The 20,378-nt window shown below is 34.4% G+C and overlaps 1 protein-coding gene and 1 long non-coding RNA gene across 5 annotated transcripts in view; one reads left to right on the plus strand and one right to left on the minus strand.

The window, feature by feature from the left end:
- Positions 1-20,378, minus strand: part of LOC126751685 (E3 ubiquitin-protein ligase TRIM33) — a 34,241-nt gene that overhangs the window by 3,242 nt on the left and 10,621 nt on the right. Inside the window, exons 2-10 of one of the 4 annotated variants that reach the window (XM_050462144.1) lie at positions 3,119-4,214; positions 2,696-2,968; positions 2,484-2,564; positions 2,018-2,418; positions 1,815-1,950; positions 1,502-1,749; positions 1,214-1,388; positions 226-562; positions 31-154 (exon numbers count right to left, since the gene is read on the minus strand). In XM_050462144.1, coding sequence (XP_050318101.1) covers positions 31-154; positions 226-562; positions 1,214-1,388; positions 1,502-1,749; positions 1,815-1,950; positions 2,018-2,418; positions 2,484-2,564; positions 2,696-2,968; positions 3,119-4,214 — 2,871 coding nt within the window. Of the gene's footprint in view, positions 1-30; positions 155-225; positions 587-1,213; positions 1,389-1,501; positions 1,750-1,814; positions 1,951-2,017; positions 2,419-2,483; positions 2,565-2,689; positions 2,969-3,118; positions 4,215-20,378 lie in introns of all 4 variants that reach the window. The other 3 variants (XM_050462142.1, XM_050462143.1, XM_050462140.1) reach the window with 3 other exon arrangements.
- Positions 11,517-12,872, plus strand: LOC126751688 (uncharacterized). Its single transcript, XR_007665912.1, has 3 exons — positions 11,517-12,153; positions 12,233-12,382; positions 12,442-12,872. It is a non-coding gene; the product is annotated as an uncharacterized LOC126751688 (long non-coding RNA).

Consider the following 20,378-nt stretch of genomic DNA (forward strand, 5'->3'; position numbering starts at 1 on the left):
GGCTTGTTGGAATAATCACAAAGTACTTACTTGATAGAAGAGATAAGTGTTCTTAAATATTAAACGCACATCTGATACAAAGCCAGCGATATCCTTATAATGATTTGGGCTGGTCGGGTCCAATCTTGTGCGTATAACATCCAAAGACATGGGACTACAAAATGTGTGAGAGAAATTACTTTATGACTTCTTACAAAAATGGCGGCGCAGGTTGTGAAATCTTACTTGCAAATAATTTCATAGTAGGCTGTATTGGTAGGCGGCTCCGGCTCGCGGAAATGTAAACTTTGTTCGTACTGGCAATACAATTCGAGACAAATGCGTTGCATGATCTGCAATTCCAGCCGACTTAATTCGCCAGGAGCTTTCTGTGTGTTGTCGGTGTTATTAGCCAGCTCTTTGAGGTTAACGCACAATAGACATTGCCAACTTTCGCTTTCGTCCGGCAACGAACTGATGGCGGGTATGTGACAATTCTGATGGAATACTTTCGGGCACTTGTCGCAGCACATGAGCTCTCCACCGTCAAGGCAAACGGCACACCAATCTTCGTTCGGGTCGTCTTTTTGATCATTTTTAGTATTAACTAATTAGTTTTCAGTTTATTCGAGCAATTTTATGAAATATTTTTGTATTTGTATGTATAAAGATGTTTTTTTTTCATTTTTTTTATTTGTTTGGTTTTGATTTTGGCATTAATGATTAGTATGCATTATTTAAAGAGACGGAAGTTTAATTCGGTTACGATACGATTTGATTCGATATGTTTGGAAAAGAAACAAACAAAGCAAAGTTACATGAAATTGTAGATTAAACCAGCATATTACGTATGAAAAATATACATATTGTAGATTTTCGACTAGTAATATACGAATAAACAACACTAAAAGCTGGAAAACTTTTCGATATGCTGTGGATTTTATGTATGCAATGCCGTTAACTGTATAGTTTTGTTGTATGTGTGCCAATTAAAGCAAGTTTTCCAGCAGCGCATAACATTTAAAATACGAATGAATTGAATGACGTGAAAACAAATGCAAAATTAAGTTTGTAATCGCATATGTACTCAACGAAATGATGACAAAACAAAATTTTGTTGTTTCAATTTTACGGAATCGAAATTAAATCAAGCGCATATTCGATTACAAAACAAACATAAACATATACAACAGTAATACAATACTATCTTTCTGCTTGGTAACAATTTGCTTACCTTCTTGAGTATTGGATAGGTCTGTTGAGCTGTGCACTTGCGGCGATGTGGTTTTGGTACGTCCCTCCGGCAGCACCTGAACACCATTCGAATCCAATTTGGCAATCGTAGCTATTAGATCGTTTATGGAATCGTCACGGACCTTGTCAATCGGTTCAGTGAAATCTTTTGCGTTCTGTATTTTGGAAAAAAATGAAGTATACAACAATTTTAGTATAGCACTAAGCAAAGCATCGGCGCAACTGTGTTGCGTGAATGCTTAAGTATGCAAATGATCCTACTGCCCACCTCGTTAGTGCTCGGGCTCGGCGTCTTTGGATTGGTTGATGTGACATTAGGTAAGATGGAAACAGCTGGTCCGAGCCCAAGCGAAGCTGCATGTAAGCTAGACGCACTATTGCCTTGCATACTATGTGCCGACGAGCTGCCATTTGGTGTGGTATTCTTTAGAGTATTTGGAGATTTTAAGGAAATTTTAAAGTTCTCTGTTTGACGGCCGTTGGCAAACTGCATTAGAGGACCTTGTTGTGGGCAAGCTAAGTAACAAATAATGCATTAAGATAGAATATATGCATACATTAATGTGCAAATATTGATTTACCGTTTGTCTGTTGCGCTGATTGAGGTATGTGCCATTTGGCCATGCTGTGCATACTGCTCAAGCTACTGTTCATTTGTGGCGCGGTTTGTGGCGGCCCGGGACTGAAGCCAGGCTGACTCCCATGAAACCCCAGGTTCTACAAAAATTATTTGAAATATAATAATACAAATTAAACAACCTTAACAAAGTCAATTTTAGCTTACATTCTGCATGGGATTGGGCATTATTTGCGGTCGCTGCATGGGGTTTGGTGACGGTATTTGGCTGCCGCATGGACCACCAGGACCGCCCGCGCTTGACATGGCCGCTACTGCGGCCTGCTGTTGCGCGTGACTCGACATGCGTTGATAGTTCTGGAAGCGCGCAGTATTGTTTATATAATTCGGGTTATTCGGTCCACCAGGCGTATTCTGCGGATAATTCTGATGTTGTTGGCCTGGAGGACCGCCCATAAAATGCGGCCTCATTTGGGTATTCATTTGCTGGTGTGGTGAAGCTGCGCCTTGTGGGCCACCGGGATAATTCGGTGGACCATTAAATGATATATGAGCTTGATTGGAACTCTGAGCTGCTTGATTATTTAGAAGGCCACGCAAGCTCATGTCTAAAAAACCAATCAAAAGAAATATAGCTAGAATGAAAAGAAATTTAATAATATGATTGACTTACCCATATTTTGAGGATGTGTTGAGGAACTAACATGTGGCTGACCTTGACGTTGCATACCCGGTGGCATTGCGCCGAAGCGAACTGCAAACGATAAATGCAAATATGTTATATTAGACAATTGTCTAATTAAATGGAGTTTACATAATTTAATTAGTGTATAAATGAGATGAATGTAGTAATAAATTGCGAACGACATGCTGGCGTACCCTTACCTGCGCCTTCGGCAGCATAGTTTCGATTCATTTGCATGTTGTTAAATTGTTGTTGTGCCGAAGAACTGTTATTGTATATTGGCGGTCCATTCTGAGGTCCATATCCGCTTGGTGGTCCAGTAGGAGACATGCCAGCGGGCATACCTGGTGGAAGACCTGGTCGTAATGGTGGCGCCATATTAGGACTTGGCTGCTGGCGTGGAGGTCCATTGGTGGATGGTGCTGGTGGATATGGTTTACCGTCCACAATAACAGTGCCGAGTTGAGAAATAACTGCAATAAAAGACAATAATATGTTTGAATCGAAATGTATAAATTTCTATTTTAGCCGCAGTTATTATTTTGTTAATATCTTATTTCAAAGAAGTATTGCAACAAATTAACATTAATTTAACAAAATAGTAATAATTTAATTGCTCCTACCTTTTTGCAGTTCAGAGACTTGATTTAACTGTACTTGGATACGCACAGGGATTTCTGGATTTGGTATGTCTGCTCGTTGACACTTCAGTTTCTGCAAATGTCGCACCAAGGATTTTTTACTCGACAAAATCGCATAATCGCTGCCCTTCTCCATAGCGTTCTCCATAAACTCGATGCAGTGATCGGTGTTGTCGGATAGCAACTGCAACGCGTCCTTCTTCTCGATCAAAACCTTCATTTTTGTATCGCATACTTCATTCAGACGCATAGCCAATTGCTTGCCACGCATATTAACTGTATTTGTGATCTTCACCACCATTGCAGTGATCTCCTTAATAAGATCCTTCTTACGATCGGCAATTTGCTTTTGTCGATCATCAATCACTTTTGTGGCAGATGAGAGCAGGAAGCGCTTATAGTTGATTTCCGAGACGAGCGTTTTTAACGCTTGACGCGTCTCCGTGGCAATTTCATGCGCAAACTTATATTTGTGATCGCGATGATCGCTGAGCTGACAATCACGACATGTTAACTTGTCGCACGTCTCACAGAACAGCGACAGTTTCTCTTGCGGATGTAGATGACACATGTGTAGCTTATCTATACCAGCAGCACCAGGCAATTGTTCATTATTGGCTTCCTCCTTTGGCTTAATTGTGTGATCCTTGGTGATTTTAAGACGTTGATGCGCCTGCACACAACTGTCACAGATATATTCGGAACAATCGACACACCATGACGTCGCTATAGCATTATCCGAACAACTGCTACAGGTTATATTGGCTGTAACGGTCGCTTTGGATGCATCTGTGGAATTGCCATCGGCCAAACTATTATCACCAGCGGCTGTACATTGTTCGATCAAAAATTGATTATCAATGATAAACTCATTCTGTGAGGCCATATTACAAACGGGGCAATGTATAAGTGGCGGCATGGTGCGATCGAGCTCAGAGAATTTGGTATTCACACATTGTGAGCAGGAAACATGCAGACATTCCAAGAGTTTGGGGCGATCATTGATGCTCAGTAATTGACTGCACCATACACATTTGAGTAGGGCAAATTTTGTGGAAGCTGATGATGACGACTCCGACTGAAAATTGAGGATATAAAAGTTGTTCATTATTTAAAGTGAATTTTTAGTATAAAATATGAACTGTATAATAATACTTTATTCAGTATAGCAAGAATAGATATTTATCGATAAATAAACTTTGATCGAAGGGTGATTCATAAAATTGTTAGTTATATAAGAAAAATCAGCCAGCAGCACCATTGTTTGTAGAAAAGGTGAAACAACATTTCTAAATTTATATACTTGTATGTCAGCCCACACACTTTTGTTAATCAAATCTCATATGATATATGGCATGAAATTATTACTCCTTTAAATAGGGAGTGTTATCTTATCGCAAGGACAATCAAGTAATCAAGGAAAGTGTAAGCAATTACTGATAAGATACTCATTTATCAATGTCAATATAATTCCCTAACTTTAGTGGACAAATAAAGATAACTTATCGCACGTAAACAGCAATATTAATTGCTATATAGTTATCCTAAAGAGCTTTGTTATATAAAAAATCTGATATCTTCGTTATAAAAGTGATAAAGCTGACGTTTTTATGCAATAAATTGAAAAAGTGATATAAATATTTTGAAAATATTATCGGTCACAAATTTGTTTAATCAATTGTTTTCTCAGTTTGACAGATGAAGTCAGAAGTCTGGCATGTTAGTGAATAACAACAGCTGTTTTTAACAAATAAACTGAATGTTTCAAACTGAACAAATAAAAAATCAAATGAATAATATTAATAAATTCCACTTTGTTGTTATATCCGAAGTAGTTAATTTTCTAATTTTCTAAAACAGCAATCATTTCATACATAGCTACGTAGCTTTTTTAACTGATTCCCCTAACATTTTTTTATCGTTATGGATTGACAATTGAAGAAGGGTTGCGATGTACATCTTAATTCAATATAATGGTGCATGCAACCTTATTAAATAATAAATCTAAAATAAATTATAAGTTATTATAATAAAATTATAAATTATAAGTAAATATAATATATATTATAAGTAATTTATTTTAAGTGCAACAGCATTGACATTGCAATGAAATTGAGAAGCATAACATATTGTTACTGTCACACTAAATTCGCGTCTTTATTGCTTCATTATTCTCTTCTTTTCAATACCAATCGCAGCTATACCCTAAGTATATTGTATGAAGCAGTAATATTATACTACTTCGCATCTGATCTACAATAATTAATCCATTAACTAATTAATATGGATTAAAAAAGGAATTAAATAATTAAAATTAAATAGTCGAAAATACCGATTTAATATATTGCATATAACAGAAATTTCTTCTGTATTTCTTTAACCCACCAATAATACCAGCCATGGTCTCTCCACCGCAAACACCGCTATAAACTGCGCAACTCAAAACTTTTAATTAAATCTCGCAGCAAAACAAAACTGAAGGAGTTGCTTAACTCCTGCCTGACCAAAAAAAAATAAAATTTTAAATTTACATAGGTGAATTTTAAATTAGCTCGCTAAACCAATTAGATATTCACCTTCGAATGCCACAACTGTCAACGAATGCACATTATTTATAATAAATCAACATAAAGAAAATGTTTAATTTGAACTTTGTGAATTCGAGGGATAGAAAAACAATTGCAAAGTATGTTGAGTTTCTTGTACAATAGATTTTTAAGACCACATATCGGTATCATGGCTTGTACATATGGATAGGAACACGGTGTTGAGCCGCCTGGTACTCTTTCAATCAAACTTGTTCATTTTTTTTTTCAATATGAATCTTGAAAAATTTATCGAAAATAATCGAAATGCAAAAATGAGAGAATTCTAAAAACCATTCTTAGTTATTATTGTGTTGTTTAAACAAAGCTTTTATATCAATACCGAGTTTGGTTTGATAATATATTTGCGTGGATTTGGGCGATCCTTTGATTTTGCGGAAGGAAGCGCCATAAAACACTGCACATTCAACAATTGATATTTATCGCAGCATGCTTGATTGGTCGCGTGATCTGAGAAAGTAGCGGCGATCTTTACTCTTACTTAAGTGGAATATCTGGCAAAAATATCTTCACCTGAAACAATTGTTTTAATGAAATTGTATTTGTTTCACTCAATAGTTTACCCTGTAATGCATGTAGAGACAACAAAAAGTGGAACTTCTTCAGAATAAAAGTGCAATTTGTGCAGCTCAAAAAAAAAAAAAAACATGGCTTCTGTAATTCATGGCGCCCAAGATGCTGATAATAACAAAGCATTAATTTTCACAATTTGGAAAGTCTTTGCAAAAACACTCGCACGACTTTAAAAGCAAAAATATGAAAACAATAAAATAGTTTTTGCGCAAAGTCTGCACAAACAAGTGCGCTCTGTCTCTCTCTATATCTTCCTCTCTGTCATGCTTTCGTTGAAATGCTCAACTTTATTTCGAAAATTTTCATCATTATGCGTTTTCTTTGCCGTCACATGAAGATTGATTAGTTTTATCTCAAGTTGGAACGCATAAATCTTATTGATTGATTATGTCGTGAGAGTATATATATATTTACAAACAACCACACTACATAATGAGAATGTACATGAACATATCCATGGCTCAACATGTGCTCCTGTTAAAATATGTATTCAGCAAGAGTGCATATGTATATGTAAGTACACGCTCGAGCCAAACCAGACAGCGCTCGGATGTTTCAGCTTGTTGGCTGGGGCTAGCAGGTTCATTTGTGAGTTGGCTGGCTCATCTACTGGCTGGCGGACTGACTGTTTGCTTGGTTGGTTGGTTCGTGCATGACGACATTGATGAATACTCTCATCAGTTGTTGCAATTTAATTAAAGTCAAGTGCCTCTTATCAACATTGCAAATCGAATCGGATATATATTCTTACATAAGTCCATACACATGTATTTGCACACATACACATTTAAACACATAAAAAGTGTTCAGAGAGCAGGCACCTAACCTAACCCTGCTGGTTGAGGCCAAAATAATCATATATGTATGTATAAGTTTTATTTTCAATATTATAATTATAATCACGTGATTTAACATTTTTTCGATAAATGAGTCTGTTGTATCCACTTTATATCAGATTTGAAGGATACTCGTAAAATTCGACTCCTCCATATTTAAAGGTTAAATTGGAAGTGATTTGAGAAGCCAGTAATCTTGCAACATCCTCAAAATTGGTTGCGAAATTTTAATCCAACACTGTGCTAACAACTCAATTAACTGAGGTATTTACTCAATTTAGTTTGAATAATGAGTTTTTGACAGATGCCATATACTGATGCAAAAGCAATATCAATAATGAAATCCTACCGACCACTCCTTGTATCCTATGGTACTCCTTGTACTATTATACATTTACTATTTTTGGAATAAACATTTCTTATGTTATGTTGCATGAAAGCAACATTGTCTTTGTCAGCCATTTTACATCGAAAATTTCATCATTTGACATTCATACCATTTCGGTTTTCTGTAATTTCTATTGATGGCACTTCCTTTTATCATTAAATAAATTCTTCATTCATTTATTGAACATTTATCCAGGGAATGCATGTATTGGACGCATTTAATTTCAATTAAGTAACATTCGGGTAATTAGTTAATTATTCTATGGCATTGTATGGTAAATTGAGTACGTTAATGATTAAATTGCTGAAATTATCCCGAATTACTCAATTAAGGATTTTTTGACTGCAGAAAGTATCAGTATTTATAGTGTAGCAAATCTTCCGATTGCTTAAGAGCTTAGGCTGCTACATTTTACAATTTTCCGAGCCACAAAGGCCCGAGAATGTCTTTAAACTTATGGGTAGTGCTTTCTGGGTTGTAAATGAGACTCTAAATCAATTCGCAAAATCATGTTCACCTATGAGGAGAACTTTCTGCGGGTTTTAAACTCTTTTTAGCATAATTTGAATATTTGCGACCTTATTCTATTTAACCTCAAAGTCACTGTCTTTATTGAAAAAGTATTTATAGTTTAGAAGACAGGAAGGTATGTACGAATATATTTATTTATTAGCTGAATTTCGAGGTAGCTTAAACAAGGGCAGTGTTAAAAAAATCAAAATGTTGGAATTGCTGATTTTAAAAGAGGTTATTTATAACGTCATTGGACAAAAAAATGTGATAGCAAATTTTGCAAAATATAGAGAAACGTAATTATTAGTTTTTAAAGCTAGTCATCATTTTGAGCTGTCAATCGTTAATTGAGGAAGTTAAGTGGCTTTTCGGTATGCAAAAACCTTGAAAATATTTTTTAGACAAAATTATTTCCACTTTTATAATTAGCTAAGAGACCAAAACTGATTTTAGTCAAGTTATAAGGTTTTAGAAAACTTTAGAAATTTAGTATAGTTCAGCTAGAATGTATTTAATACAGTAAAAAGTGTTTGAATTAACATATAGATAGTTTCTGTAGAATAATGGAGCACAAACCTGTCTAAGTACTACTCAGTTGACAGTGGTCTTGAAATTTGTCCACTCTACGCTAGACAATGTTAAGCCCCCTTTAATAGTTTTGATATAAAAAAGTTGCAAGAACTGTTCAGTATCAAGTTAGAAATACGAGAATAGTTTTGAATATTACGCAAATTATATAAATCATAAAACGAACATTCAGCGTCGTGTACTTAGAAACTCTACCATCACCTTTGTCAGAAAAATTAATTAAGCTTCTTCTATTAATGTAAGGAAAACTTTTATAAATAAACTTGAATTTGATTTTATCGCTAACAATTAAGGGGAGGCAAAACTTTCCTGTACTTAATTAACAAAGATTATAAGATTTCAGAATTCGTTTTCATTAATTATAATTACATTACTTGTTGAAATACTAAAAGTGCCAGCAAAAATGTCTGGTTGCCTACTTTGTGTAACATCATTCGCTTCTGCATACATACTAACTTATATGAACGTTAAGACGGGTCGCCTCAATGGTTTGACATTTTTACTATAGAAAATAAATCGATTGTTTGAAGGTATGAAGGAAATTCTGCTCACAATTTATCGAGAAGCGGTTAAATACTGGAGTCCTAAGAAAAATTCTCATTTCTTTTAGGGAAAAGTAGTTTTATTGAGGTCATGTTTTTGAAACTGACTTACGTTCATCGATGCACTGTTGCCGAGTTAATCCACGTCCTAAGTCGTAAAAAGTAATATCGCAAATGTTCGCCACATAATTCCACATTTTGGCTGAGTTGAATATTTTAAGTTACTGTAAACAACACATATAGCGCGCATAGCGTCTGAGTATGTATAGCATAGAAAATGTCAAACTTTACGGCAAAGTTAAGAGTTGCCATATTGCAACACTAGGGTTGACAAATCCTGAAATATTAAAGGCAACCTACGTAACATGGTACATAAACTGTACTTCTTATATTTGGAAGGTATTTGCCAAAATTTAATACCAACTGATTTATATACATTTACATGTAAGTGTAAAAATTTTTTTTTCGTTTGGTACAAAAAATTTTTTTTTTCCAAACATGAGTTTTTAGTTGTAACGGAAAAATAGGTCCTCATATACAGTTTTCTATTTTTTCTTATTATCAGAAAATTATATATCTCTTCCAACTACTTGAAAAATATCTGAAACAGATTTTGTAAAAACAAAAAAGGTCCTAATATATTTTTTCATAAACAAACGTTTAAAAGATATATACAGTTAAAGTTTTTATTTTTTAAAATTTTTATTTCTTAAATTTTATAACTCTATGAACAAAAACTATTATGAATGATGAAACTTATAGGCTTTCTTAAGGTGTCTAGGAACCTAAACCAATAAAATATTTTTTTGAATCACAATACATATGTAAATATTTGTACATTAGATTTTGTAGAAAACAAAAAAGGTCTAAATGCAAAAACCCAAACGTTTAAAAGATATATATCAGTTAAAAATTTGATTATTTTTGGGAAAATTTTTTATTTCTTATAATTTTAAACTTATGAACATTAATATTAATGATGTTCAACATTTATATCGCTTCTACGATAAATGTAAACTATATTTAACCAATACCAAAATTTTGTTTCGAAAAAAAATTTTTTTCAATCATGCTCTGTAAATTTCATATGTACATATTTGTACATACACGATATGTATTATGCCCAATTAAATACAATTCTACCGAAACCGATCCTCCCTTATACGAATTTGCTCCTAAGCTCATGCATATTTATGTGTGCGCTAGAGTTGCGATGGCAAATTCCTTTTATGAGATTTTACTGTATTGCTTAACCTAGCTTACTTGTACACATACACACACACACACACATTCCAGTCCTTTGGTGATAGGCAGTAATGGTTCTCTCATTATAATTTTTACTGCTTGTTCGGCTCGAGCACAAAATGGAAAATGATTAGTAATTAAAATTCGATTTGGCTGTCATAATTACTATGTATTTTATGCTCAGAACGCATATTTTTTTTAAACATGCATACATAAGCAGTAGTATTCAAAAGTGCTTCTAGAACCATAAGTCACACACAAAAATGTGAATGATGAGCACACAAGAATAACACTTGAAAACACATTTGAGTTCTATAAACTTTTGGAATTCCAAACTTGCTTGCTATACAGTGTAAGTAATGTGCAGAGCTAATTATATTCGTTAGCTTGAGGAGGTATGTATGTACGTAGTTCGCAAAAATAATTCAATGTTTCGGAAGGTGCAATCACACAATTAACTTTAATTGATGCTAATAACTTTTATGATCCAATTAAATTATCGACACTATTTTCCCACACGTACACAGCTATATGTACATACATATATACTAAGTATACACATATATGTGCTCAAATACATATGTACATATATACTATATACATATATATCGTACACCGTAAAATAATTAGCGCCATTTTAATTGCATTGGCAGATTCGAGTTCGAAAGAACTGTAGTTTATTGCCCCCGAAGCGGCGCATTAATACAAATGAGTTCCACACTGGCAGACCTCCATTGCCTATTCTAAGCATTATAATGGCAAAATATGGCGAGTTGCTCGAAAATTGCCTTAATTTACAGGTGTAATTTATGAAAACTCCGAATGCCATATTTTATTCGGACTTATATCGGTGGAAAGACATTAAATATATGATAGCGTGATTGTGTGGCGAAATGTGTTCGTGCCTGGGTGAGTTGGTGGCGATAGTCTTTCTGCCATTAGGTACAACTTACATGTACTATAACAACAAGCAGATATATATTTATGTGCATACACATATATTCATCAGTATATATGTATATTATAAAAATACGCCCGCAGACATCGTTCAACACGCTCAACTATATTCGCGCAGAGAAAGTTTCCAAAACATTTGCACTGCACATAAATCATTTTGCAACATCCATTTCGAACATGAAACGCGAGGCGTCTACACGATGACGTTGCGCCGTACAGTGTTTGTGGGGAGATAAAAAATTGGACGAGGTAAAAACTATTTAATGACTTTCTATTTAATTGCTGGAATGCTGATTATGTCAGACGAAATTTATGTTGACTAATCAAAAAGGAGGTTAAGTGAGAACAGAGTTGCCATTACTTATAACTTATAAAAGAGGTTTAAGGACAACAAGTAGTCAAGGTGGCAATGTACAATAATCCAGTGGAGTGGAGACAGTGGAGTCTACGAAATTAGAACGAACCCACATTTATAACCGGTCAGGTACTATCGATTCTCCAATTCTACACAATTAATTGCGAAAGTTCACTGCTGCAACAACGGCAACATCTACATATAAACAAGCCCACATCAGGTCGTGGTCGAATAATTGGTTACATAATGAGTATTATTAATAAAACATAAATCATTCTCAAAAGATATTTGCATTGTATAGTGTTACAACAACTTTAAGCAAAACATCATATTAACAAGAAGTCGAATTCTTATAGAATTCTCATCGCGTGAATATTGTATTCTTATAGTGAACGGTCTGGTGGAAAAGCTTAGGTAACTGATATATAAAATTTAATAGTTTTACTTTAACAGAATAAACCTTCAACAATTTTCAACTTGGTCTGATTAATAGAATAAACATATTTCTTGGGATTTCTTGTATACGGTCTTATCACAAATTAGCACATGGCAGTAATATCAGTTCAAATAATAGAAAAAATCACTACAAAAGGAAAGTGTGGAAAGTTGTCACCAGCTTCGAGGTGTCGATGTACTACCAAAGGTATACAAGTATAATTATTTATGTTTTGTGAATCAAAATGAAAACACTCTGCCCCATAGTCGCCACCATCACTCGTACTCCCACCACACAATCCCACACAATCATAGTTGCTCCGCTACGAAAGCGTGCAGCTAAAAACATTGCTCTGAAACATCGTTGCAATCGTCGTCATCCCAAATGGAAAAACCGAAAAATCATTTATCTTAATATTCAACCGCAACATGGCGAACACATCGGTGTATATAAGTGTGTACATATATATAAATATCTGTGAGCGTTCTGACACGCTATAATAGCTGACGAATGTCGTTCGTTCGTTAAAGATCGTTGTGCGCCGAACAACGCTAGAAAACTATGATCGCGTTCAAACCCGGGTCTGGCTATGCACACCCGTTTAACGTTGCATAACTGGCGAGCTGCAGAGGTCCATAAGGTTTATGCTTGAATATGTGTTCTTGTGTCTCGTCTATCGCAAAGCCTGGTAATATTTCCTTTATGTAAAATTTAAACAAACCGTAGTCCATAATATATACAAAAAAACCGAACCAATAACCTGCATTTCATTTGATTTATTGCATTCGTTTGCATGATTTCTATTCGACTTTTTAATTTTATTTGGAAAAAATTGCACAGCACACTCCTTAATTAATCAGAAAATATGCAAGGATATACGAGGGTATTTTGACAAACCAATGACTTTCTATAATTACTTTAAAATTTAAAAAAAGAGCGGAATGAATCTACCGTAGAATAGTGCGAAGTGAGAGCAGAAGATGAGTCTGTAGGTTTCAAAATCTGTACCCGCTTATTTATGGTTCTCAAGGATATCCTCAAACTCTACTAAAAACGTTTTATATGACAATTAAACCACAGAGTAAAACGGTTATATCTTGTTAAAATTAAAGACAACCGACTACATTATCATTCTGAGAAGTCATACCGGTTGATCCTTACCAATTTAAGGTTCCACGTCTGATAAATAATAAAGCCATTCGGGGGACATAAAAATCATCTGTGTCTATGCCATAAGGCTCTATATATTTCGCAAAATCTTTCTGACCCCCAAAGGTTGATGTTATTGCTCATAACTTTTCTTTATATAGAGAGTTTGATATTGCAGTTTTCTTTCGTCAAAACCGGTTTGAACTTGAGCTTTTGAATGCCAAGCCGCTGTTTTCGGAGATTTTTTTATTCGTGTGGATTTAACTTCTTCTCTTTAAAGTAAATAGGGTTGTTTTCGTTCCCAAACTAGTGCCAGTCACGTACACATGTCACTCAAATACGTATATTAAATATATTTGAGTTACCACTGTCATTAGTAATCAATCAAAATTTATAACTTCCACACAAGTAAAATATGTATGTATTTAAGATAATTTGTTAAATCTTACTTCATCTGAACGTGAATTGCAGCAATTAAACAAGTTTTCAACATTCGGTAATGTATTCGACGGGTTGTCAAAAACCCGGTTTTCTTGTTTGGATCGTTTTCTAAGTGGTGAATGACTTTATAAATATTTTTATGGGCAATTTATATAGTATAAAAACTGTTATGAACAAAAAATAGTAAGACTTTGTTCATAATTTTAAAATTCTTAATATATTCTTCAAAATCTATGTCGGTCTCTCAAAGTAATCACCCTTAGCCCCAATACGCTTGTGCCAACGTTTCTTCCAATCTTAGAAAAAGTAAAAGTTTAAGTCGATTTCTGAAATAGCTTTCGATGCGCGTAGCGATTCACCTTTAACGGCTTCAATTGACTCAAAACGATTTTCCCGGAGCGGTTGTTTGAGTTTGCTGAATAGCCAGAAGTCACACGGGCTAAATCAACCGAATGGTTGCAGTCATTTTTGATTGAAAATTTGGCGACGGTGCATTATCGTGTTACAAAAACCAAGAGTTGTCGGCCCATAATGCGGGACTTTTTTTGCGAATAACTTTGTGCAAACGACGCATAACACTCAAATAGTATTCTTTGTTGACAATTTGGAAGGAGTTCGGAAGGCACCCTTGCTCGATAATCGAAGAAAACTGTCAACATATCCTTGATTTTTGACCTGCTTTGACGTGGATTTTTCGGCTTCTCACCTTTGTCACGTTATCGTCCGATTGATCGCACGTTTTCAGGTTGTAAGCATATGACATCTTGGTAGTCGGAAAGCATTGTTTCACAGACGTTAACGCGACGCTGTTTTTTGAAAAAATTGAGTGTTTTAACTTTTCTTAGGCCCAAATGATCTATCAAAATGGTTTTTACTGATCTTTCCTATATTCCAACGACGCCAGTAAGATCTCTTAGTGTTAATCGTCGATTCTCAAGCACCAATTCCTTTATTTTATTGACGTGTTGATCATCAGTTGATTGTCGTCCTGGACATGGTTCGTTGTCAACGCGTTCCCGACCCTCTTTGAATAATTTGCGCCAATCAAAAACACTTGCTTGCGACAAACAATTATCACCGAATGCCCTTTCAAACATTCTGAACGTGCCGGCAAACGAAATTTGATTCTACACTCGAAATTTAATAGAACTTTTTTGTTGAATAATTTCCCTCTTCGCAAAAATCACCGAATGCACGTTATCTATTTATGAAAGACAACCGTAAACTAAACACCAATGATTTTTTTGATGTGATATTCGACATAGGTGTCACTGAAAGTCATATCAACCCAGAAAAAGAATATTTCGACAAATGGGTTTTCTAACAAAATTTAAAGTCTTACTATATTTTGCCCACAGTGGCAACATGAAGTTGCTCAGATGAATTTATTTTAAGAGAGTATGATGATACTTTATGGTATAAACTTTTTTACTCGATTTTTGTCACTTTTATGAACGATTCGCTACTTTCTAAGGCTTAGCAGATTAAAGGCAGCTTTCATTTGATTATGCGAGTTCATTTTATATTTGCCAATCTGTTGTTCGATTTCGTAGTATTAGCCAATCGAAGACAACTAATATGATGAATATATTTAGTGAGGTTAATAATTGACTGAACAAAAGCTTTTATATGTTTTTCAAATACACAATTCTTTGGCAAATTTTCTTGCTTTTATGGTATTTACATCCAATCGTTAAACCTGTTGATGCACCCCTTTTAATTATAAATGACTAAATGAAGTTTCAATTGTTTATCATATGAGGTTTGGTATATACAGGAAATTATTATTTATTTTATAAATGTGATTAGTCATTACCGGATGTTACCCAGCACTAAATTATACGCACATTACTCAAATACCCGCAGTGGAAGGGGACATGACGGTTTTGAGCTGAAAAATATGCCTGACAGCTGGGAAATTACGGTTTCTTAAATAAAAAAAGTAATTAAAAATGAGCTCTATCATCATCAGTCTATTCGTTTTTTTTTTTAAATTTAACTTGTTCATTTATCTAATGAGAACAAAAATTTGATGTTTGGAACTTCATTAGGGTTGTGGTAGCTCTTGATAATGGTTTACTTTCTGCCTGAAAGGATCAGTCAATCGATTGTTTATAAAGCTCCATTTCATCTTCTTTATTAACAAAAGCTTCAATTGATCGCTGATTTTAACAAATTTTAAAGATTTAACGGTATTAAAACTGTATATATCAGGTTTGCATAATGATTCTCTTTGAAACTTTTGTCGGGTGCTGTTTTCTCTCTCCCTCTCTAAACTGAAGTTAACTTGCATGACACATGCCTTCGAAAATCCAATTAAAGATAGGCGAGCTAGAAAAGAGCTATTCTATTGATGCCGACTATTTGAACGAAATGCAAATTCAGCAATTCGGTTTCTCGAATTCCCGACAAAATCACCTCTACCTCCATTTTATGAAGCCGTTCTTAATTTTCGCTTCACTGATTTGCAATACAAAAGCGAGATAATTATAATTAAGCAGCAAATATTGTGCCATACCAGCTGACAAACGTGACAAATCGACATGCGATGTAAACATATACGTGTATTTGTTGTGTGCATGTGTGTGCATAATAACAGATTCGCGATGCGAATTAGTATAATTGAAAAATGTACAGGCAGACATACATAAATACATATACACGTATCGATATGCATAAGTATATATGTATGTAAAATAGAAAAATCGAAAGAGCCAAATCTCAACTAAGGTCGCCTGGAAGGTGTTGGGGCTTGGAGGGGTTCAGCTTTTTGAAAAATTAAATTGGAAAGCAAAGTATTGATAGACACTAATTGATGGATTGAAACAAAAAAGGGGGGAAAACGTACGATTCACGAAAGAATTGATGGGCTGTCAAACAGCACTAATGAATGCAGCTGGTTGATGGCGTTCATTGGACAGACAGACGATGGCTTCATACCAGTTCATTTCCTTTTTCTTCACTGGCGTCTCAAATTAGTCGTACGCCTTGAATTACAAAACTCAGTGTTATATTTGTGCGGATGTTTACTTGTCATATTTTATATTTATACAGTAGTGGCAAAAACAATAGAATCATGTTTAGTTGGATTTCATGAGGAAAATGGTAAGAAAGCGGTAATGGTAAGTTTTTTTCAACTTTCCCGAATTTTTTTTTTTTTGGTTAAATGAAGCTTAAAATCTCACCTTTCCAACACTATATGGTATGATACAACTTGTTTGGTAGCACTGGAGGTATACGACTGCAACGACATCTATTAACAAAATACGAAAAAACTTTTTTGACTACACAATATTTTAACCTATTTTCGATATTACCAAAAATTTGCAGATTTTTACTCAGATATTTTTGGCAGACAATAATTTTACCAAATTTTTTTAATGCAAAAGCTAATTGTGAATTTATTTAGTATTATTTTCTATTTTTTAAGAGATCGAAATGTGGTACATTGCTTATTTTAAGTCTATCTTGCTTCGTAAATAATATTTTCATCCCGATTAAATAATATCCAGGCTTCTAACGATGGCATAGTGATCATATTTTATTTATCGCAGCTGTACTTCTGCATATAGTATATATGTATGTATGAATAATTACATTTCAACTGCAAGGTATTTATAGCCACAGTTACTGCCCAGTTTATTGGCATTCCACCATTTTTCTGCAATGCTTCAAAGCTTTTTTGAAAACTGCACAAGATTTAATGGGCATAAATAGGCCATAAATGATTTCAGTCGTTCGTCGTTTCAATTTTTATTGCGGTTGTTTATCTAAATGGGATTATAAAACTTCGTAAATGTAAAGTAGATTTGTGCTTTTTAAGAACGAAGAGCACAAAAAGAGCCTATTAAAATTGTATATACATATATTTTCGCATAAAACTTACCAGCAGGGAATTAGTGGAACCAAACATGGAGGTTATATACATTTTAGATATGAGTTTTGATGCAAATATTTAAATCTTGGTCCTGATTTTCTTGAGATTATATGTTAGATATAGGAGTGGGAACTAGGAATAAGGGTGTATCACAAATTAATTCTCGATGAATCAATTAATTTTATGGGCTTTTTAATGACCAAAACTGAATTTTGAAAAAACAAAGCTTTTGCTTATTAATGCATTAATATAATTGATGGCCTTGAAGTTATATCATAAATAATACGATGATCCGAAATCGTTCGGGCATCTACACAACGTTACAGATAACTTTTAACTTTTTAAATAAATATAATGGGATATATGTATGTATGTATGTATGTACTTATAAAGAATACGTATTATCCTAATTAAGCTTTGAGCTATGGAGAGTGTTCCCTCGCTTTAAATGGCGGATGAAAGTGTAGCCACAGCGGATGCGATATGTCTGTAAGTATATACATATGTACATATGTTCACATGTGTGTTATACAACCATAAAGGAAGCATTTATGTAGAAACGCCACTTTGTTGTAATTGCTGTGCGCTGCAGGGTGCTGCACAGCAGGTGGCTAGATCGAGTCAAAAAACACAACAATGCAGTCGGTGGGAGATCGTAATTTGGGCCTAACATCTGCAAAATGTATAATTTATGTTGCCTTCTGCACGACATTGTGGATTCAGATAAAAAAAAAAGAGAAAGGAAATGTTTTTGCAGTACTATTCTTAGAATGATTGATCTTTTGTTAGTTAAGTCCGCTAAAATAAGTATGATGCAGAAGTAAAAATGAAAAGAAATTGGTAGCAAACCGAAACTATGAAAAAGTATACATACAAATTTACTATTGTAAATATATTATAAAAAAAAATCGTTAAGCTAATTTATTTATATCTAACCTAAAAAAAAGGTTTCCAAAATTGGAGGTAATAGGTTTCAACAGAAAACGTAGGTTCGAAATTTGTGAGACTGAACAACCAAATAAGCGCAACAGAATAGTGAAAACCTTACAGTGCTTATATAAAGTAATATAAGATCTAAAAATTAAATAACTTCAGAGTTTTATTTAGCATAGTTGGAGTTATACGATTAAGATCGGGCTTTTATTCGATAACATGTTTCCAATTTCAAGATAATTTTCTAAGTAAGTATTGCCACTGTCATATACGGTAAACTCTCGTCTCTATTGGAACTCAACTAATTTTCACAGGCTGCTCATGTAGAGATTCGGTCTATAAGTTGAATGCATAGAGACCTCCCAACCAAGCTTTCGGAAATTCTTGCGAGTCAATATCGATGTGTGGGCCTGGCGTTGTCTTATTGGCACAAAATGCAACTACTATTGCCCAAAGCTGTGCGCTTCTGGGCCAATGCTTGCTTCAGACGGTCCAGTTTTTGGTAAAATTGTACGGAATTTAGAGTTCGGCGTTAGGGAACAGCTCATGGTAGATAATTCCTTGCCAGTCCCACCAAACAACCCTCAAAATCTTCTTCACCGAGAATTTTGTTTTGTTTAAAGTCTATACATTCCCTTAATTTCTCAACTGCAACTAATTTTTTATTACGTACTAAAAGTAAAAAATAGCGGTAGATGAAAATTTAATACTGGCGCCAAATATTATATGTAGACCGTAAATGCAGACATGGCCATAAGTTTGAGAACACATTTTTTTAAATCATAACTGCTTAAGTGTGTGCTAAATTAAATGAAATAAAAGTTTTAATTTGGGGTCTAAAATTTTATTTTGGTAATAAACGAAAGAGTCAATATATATGTATGTGAGTATATACATAAGTACACTACATTATTTACACCCGTAATACCAGAGCATTACGATTCGTTGATACTTTGAATACATTTTATGGCGTGAAATATTTGCACAAAAAACTCATTAATGCGACTCATTGAATATCCTTTAATGGCGCATGAACTCAGAGCTTGCAAACACATACAGACATGTTTACATTTATGAAAATGAAATTTCACGGCAACACATTAATTTTTTTATATACATACATATGTACATATATGTATGTTATATACATTTTAGTTGAAAGCAGATATAATTTAGCCTTACCTACACGAAAATGCATTTAACCAACTGCTATCTATAAATTGCATTGCCGGCCCGATGCATGAATGAACAGCTAACAAATCCATTTGCAATGCCATGCCTTGCGAATGACTTCTGCATATAAAGGTACAGACATACATATGTACATATACTATACGAGTAGATGAAACGAAATGATTTCGCAAATGCAAATAGATAAATAAATTTGACTGCAAAATGAAATTTGCTGCAATGAAAGGCATAATTTATGCAAGGCACTTTGGTGCTCGTATGCCCTCCTGCAGCAGCGTCGTTGATACCAGCAGCGGTATATACGTAGAGGCAAAGGTCGACTGGCGGAACGGACGGTAGGTAACAGCTGACAAACATTAATTTGCTGTACATTCATTATTTCGCCAAGTAGTGTGCTGCAATGTTGCTAATGGTATTGGGTCCGCTACACAATTGCGTCCAGCACCATGCCAGACGGAAGAACTGGAACTTTCCATATTATATACATATGTACATAGATTTGAACACATTACTAACTATAACAAACAAAAGAAACCTACAATAAATTATACGAACTTTCTTCACAACTAATGCAGTTCTACTCGTCGTTCGCCTTGTACTCGCTCTGCACTC

Source organism: Bactrocera neohumeralis, chromosome 2 (genome assembly GCF_024586455.1).
Source record: "Bactrocera neohumeralis isolate Rockhampton chromosome 2, APGP_CSIRO_Bneo_wtdbg2-racon-allhic-juicebox.fasta_v2, whole genome shotgun sequence".
In the NCBI taxonomy this organism is placed as follows: Eukaryota; Metazoa; Arthropoda; class Insecta; order Diptera; family Tephritidae; genus Bactrocera; species Bactrocera neohumeralis.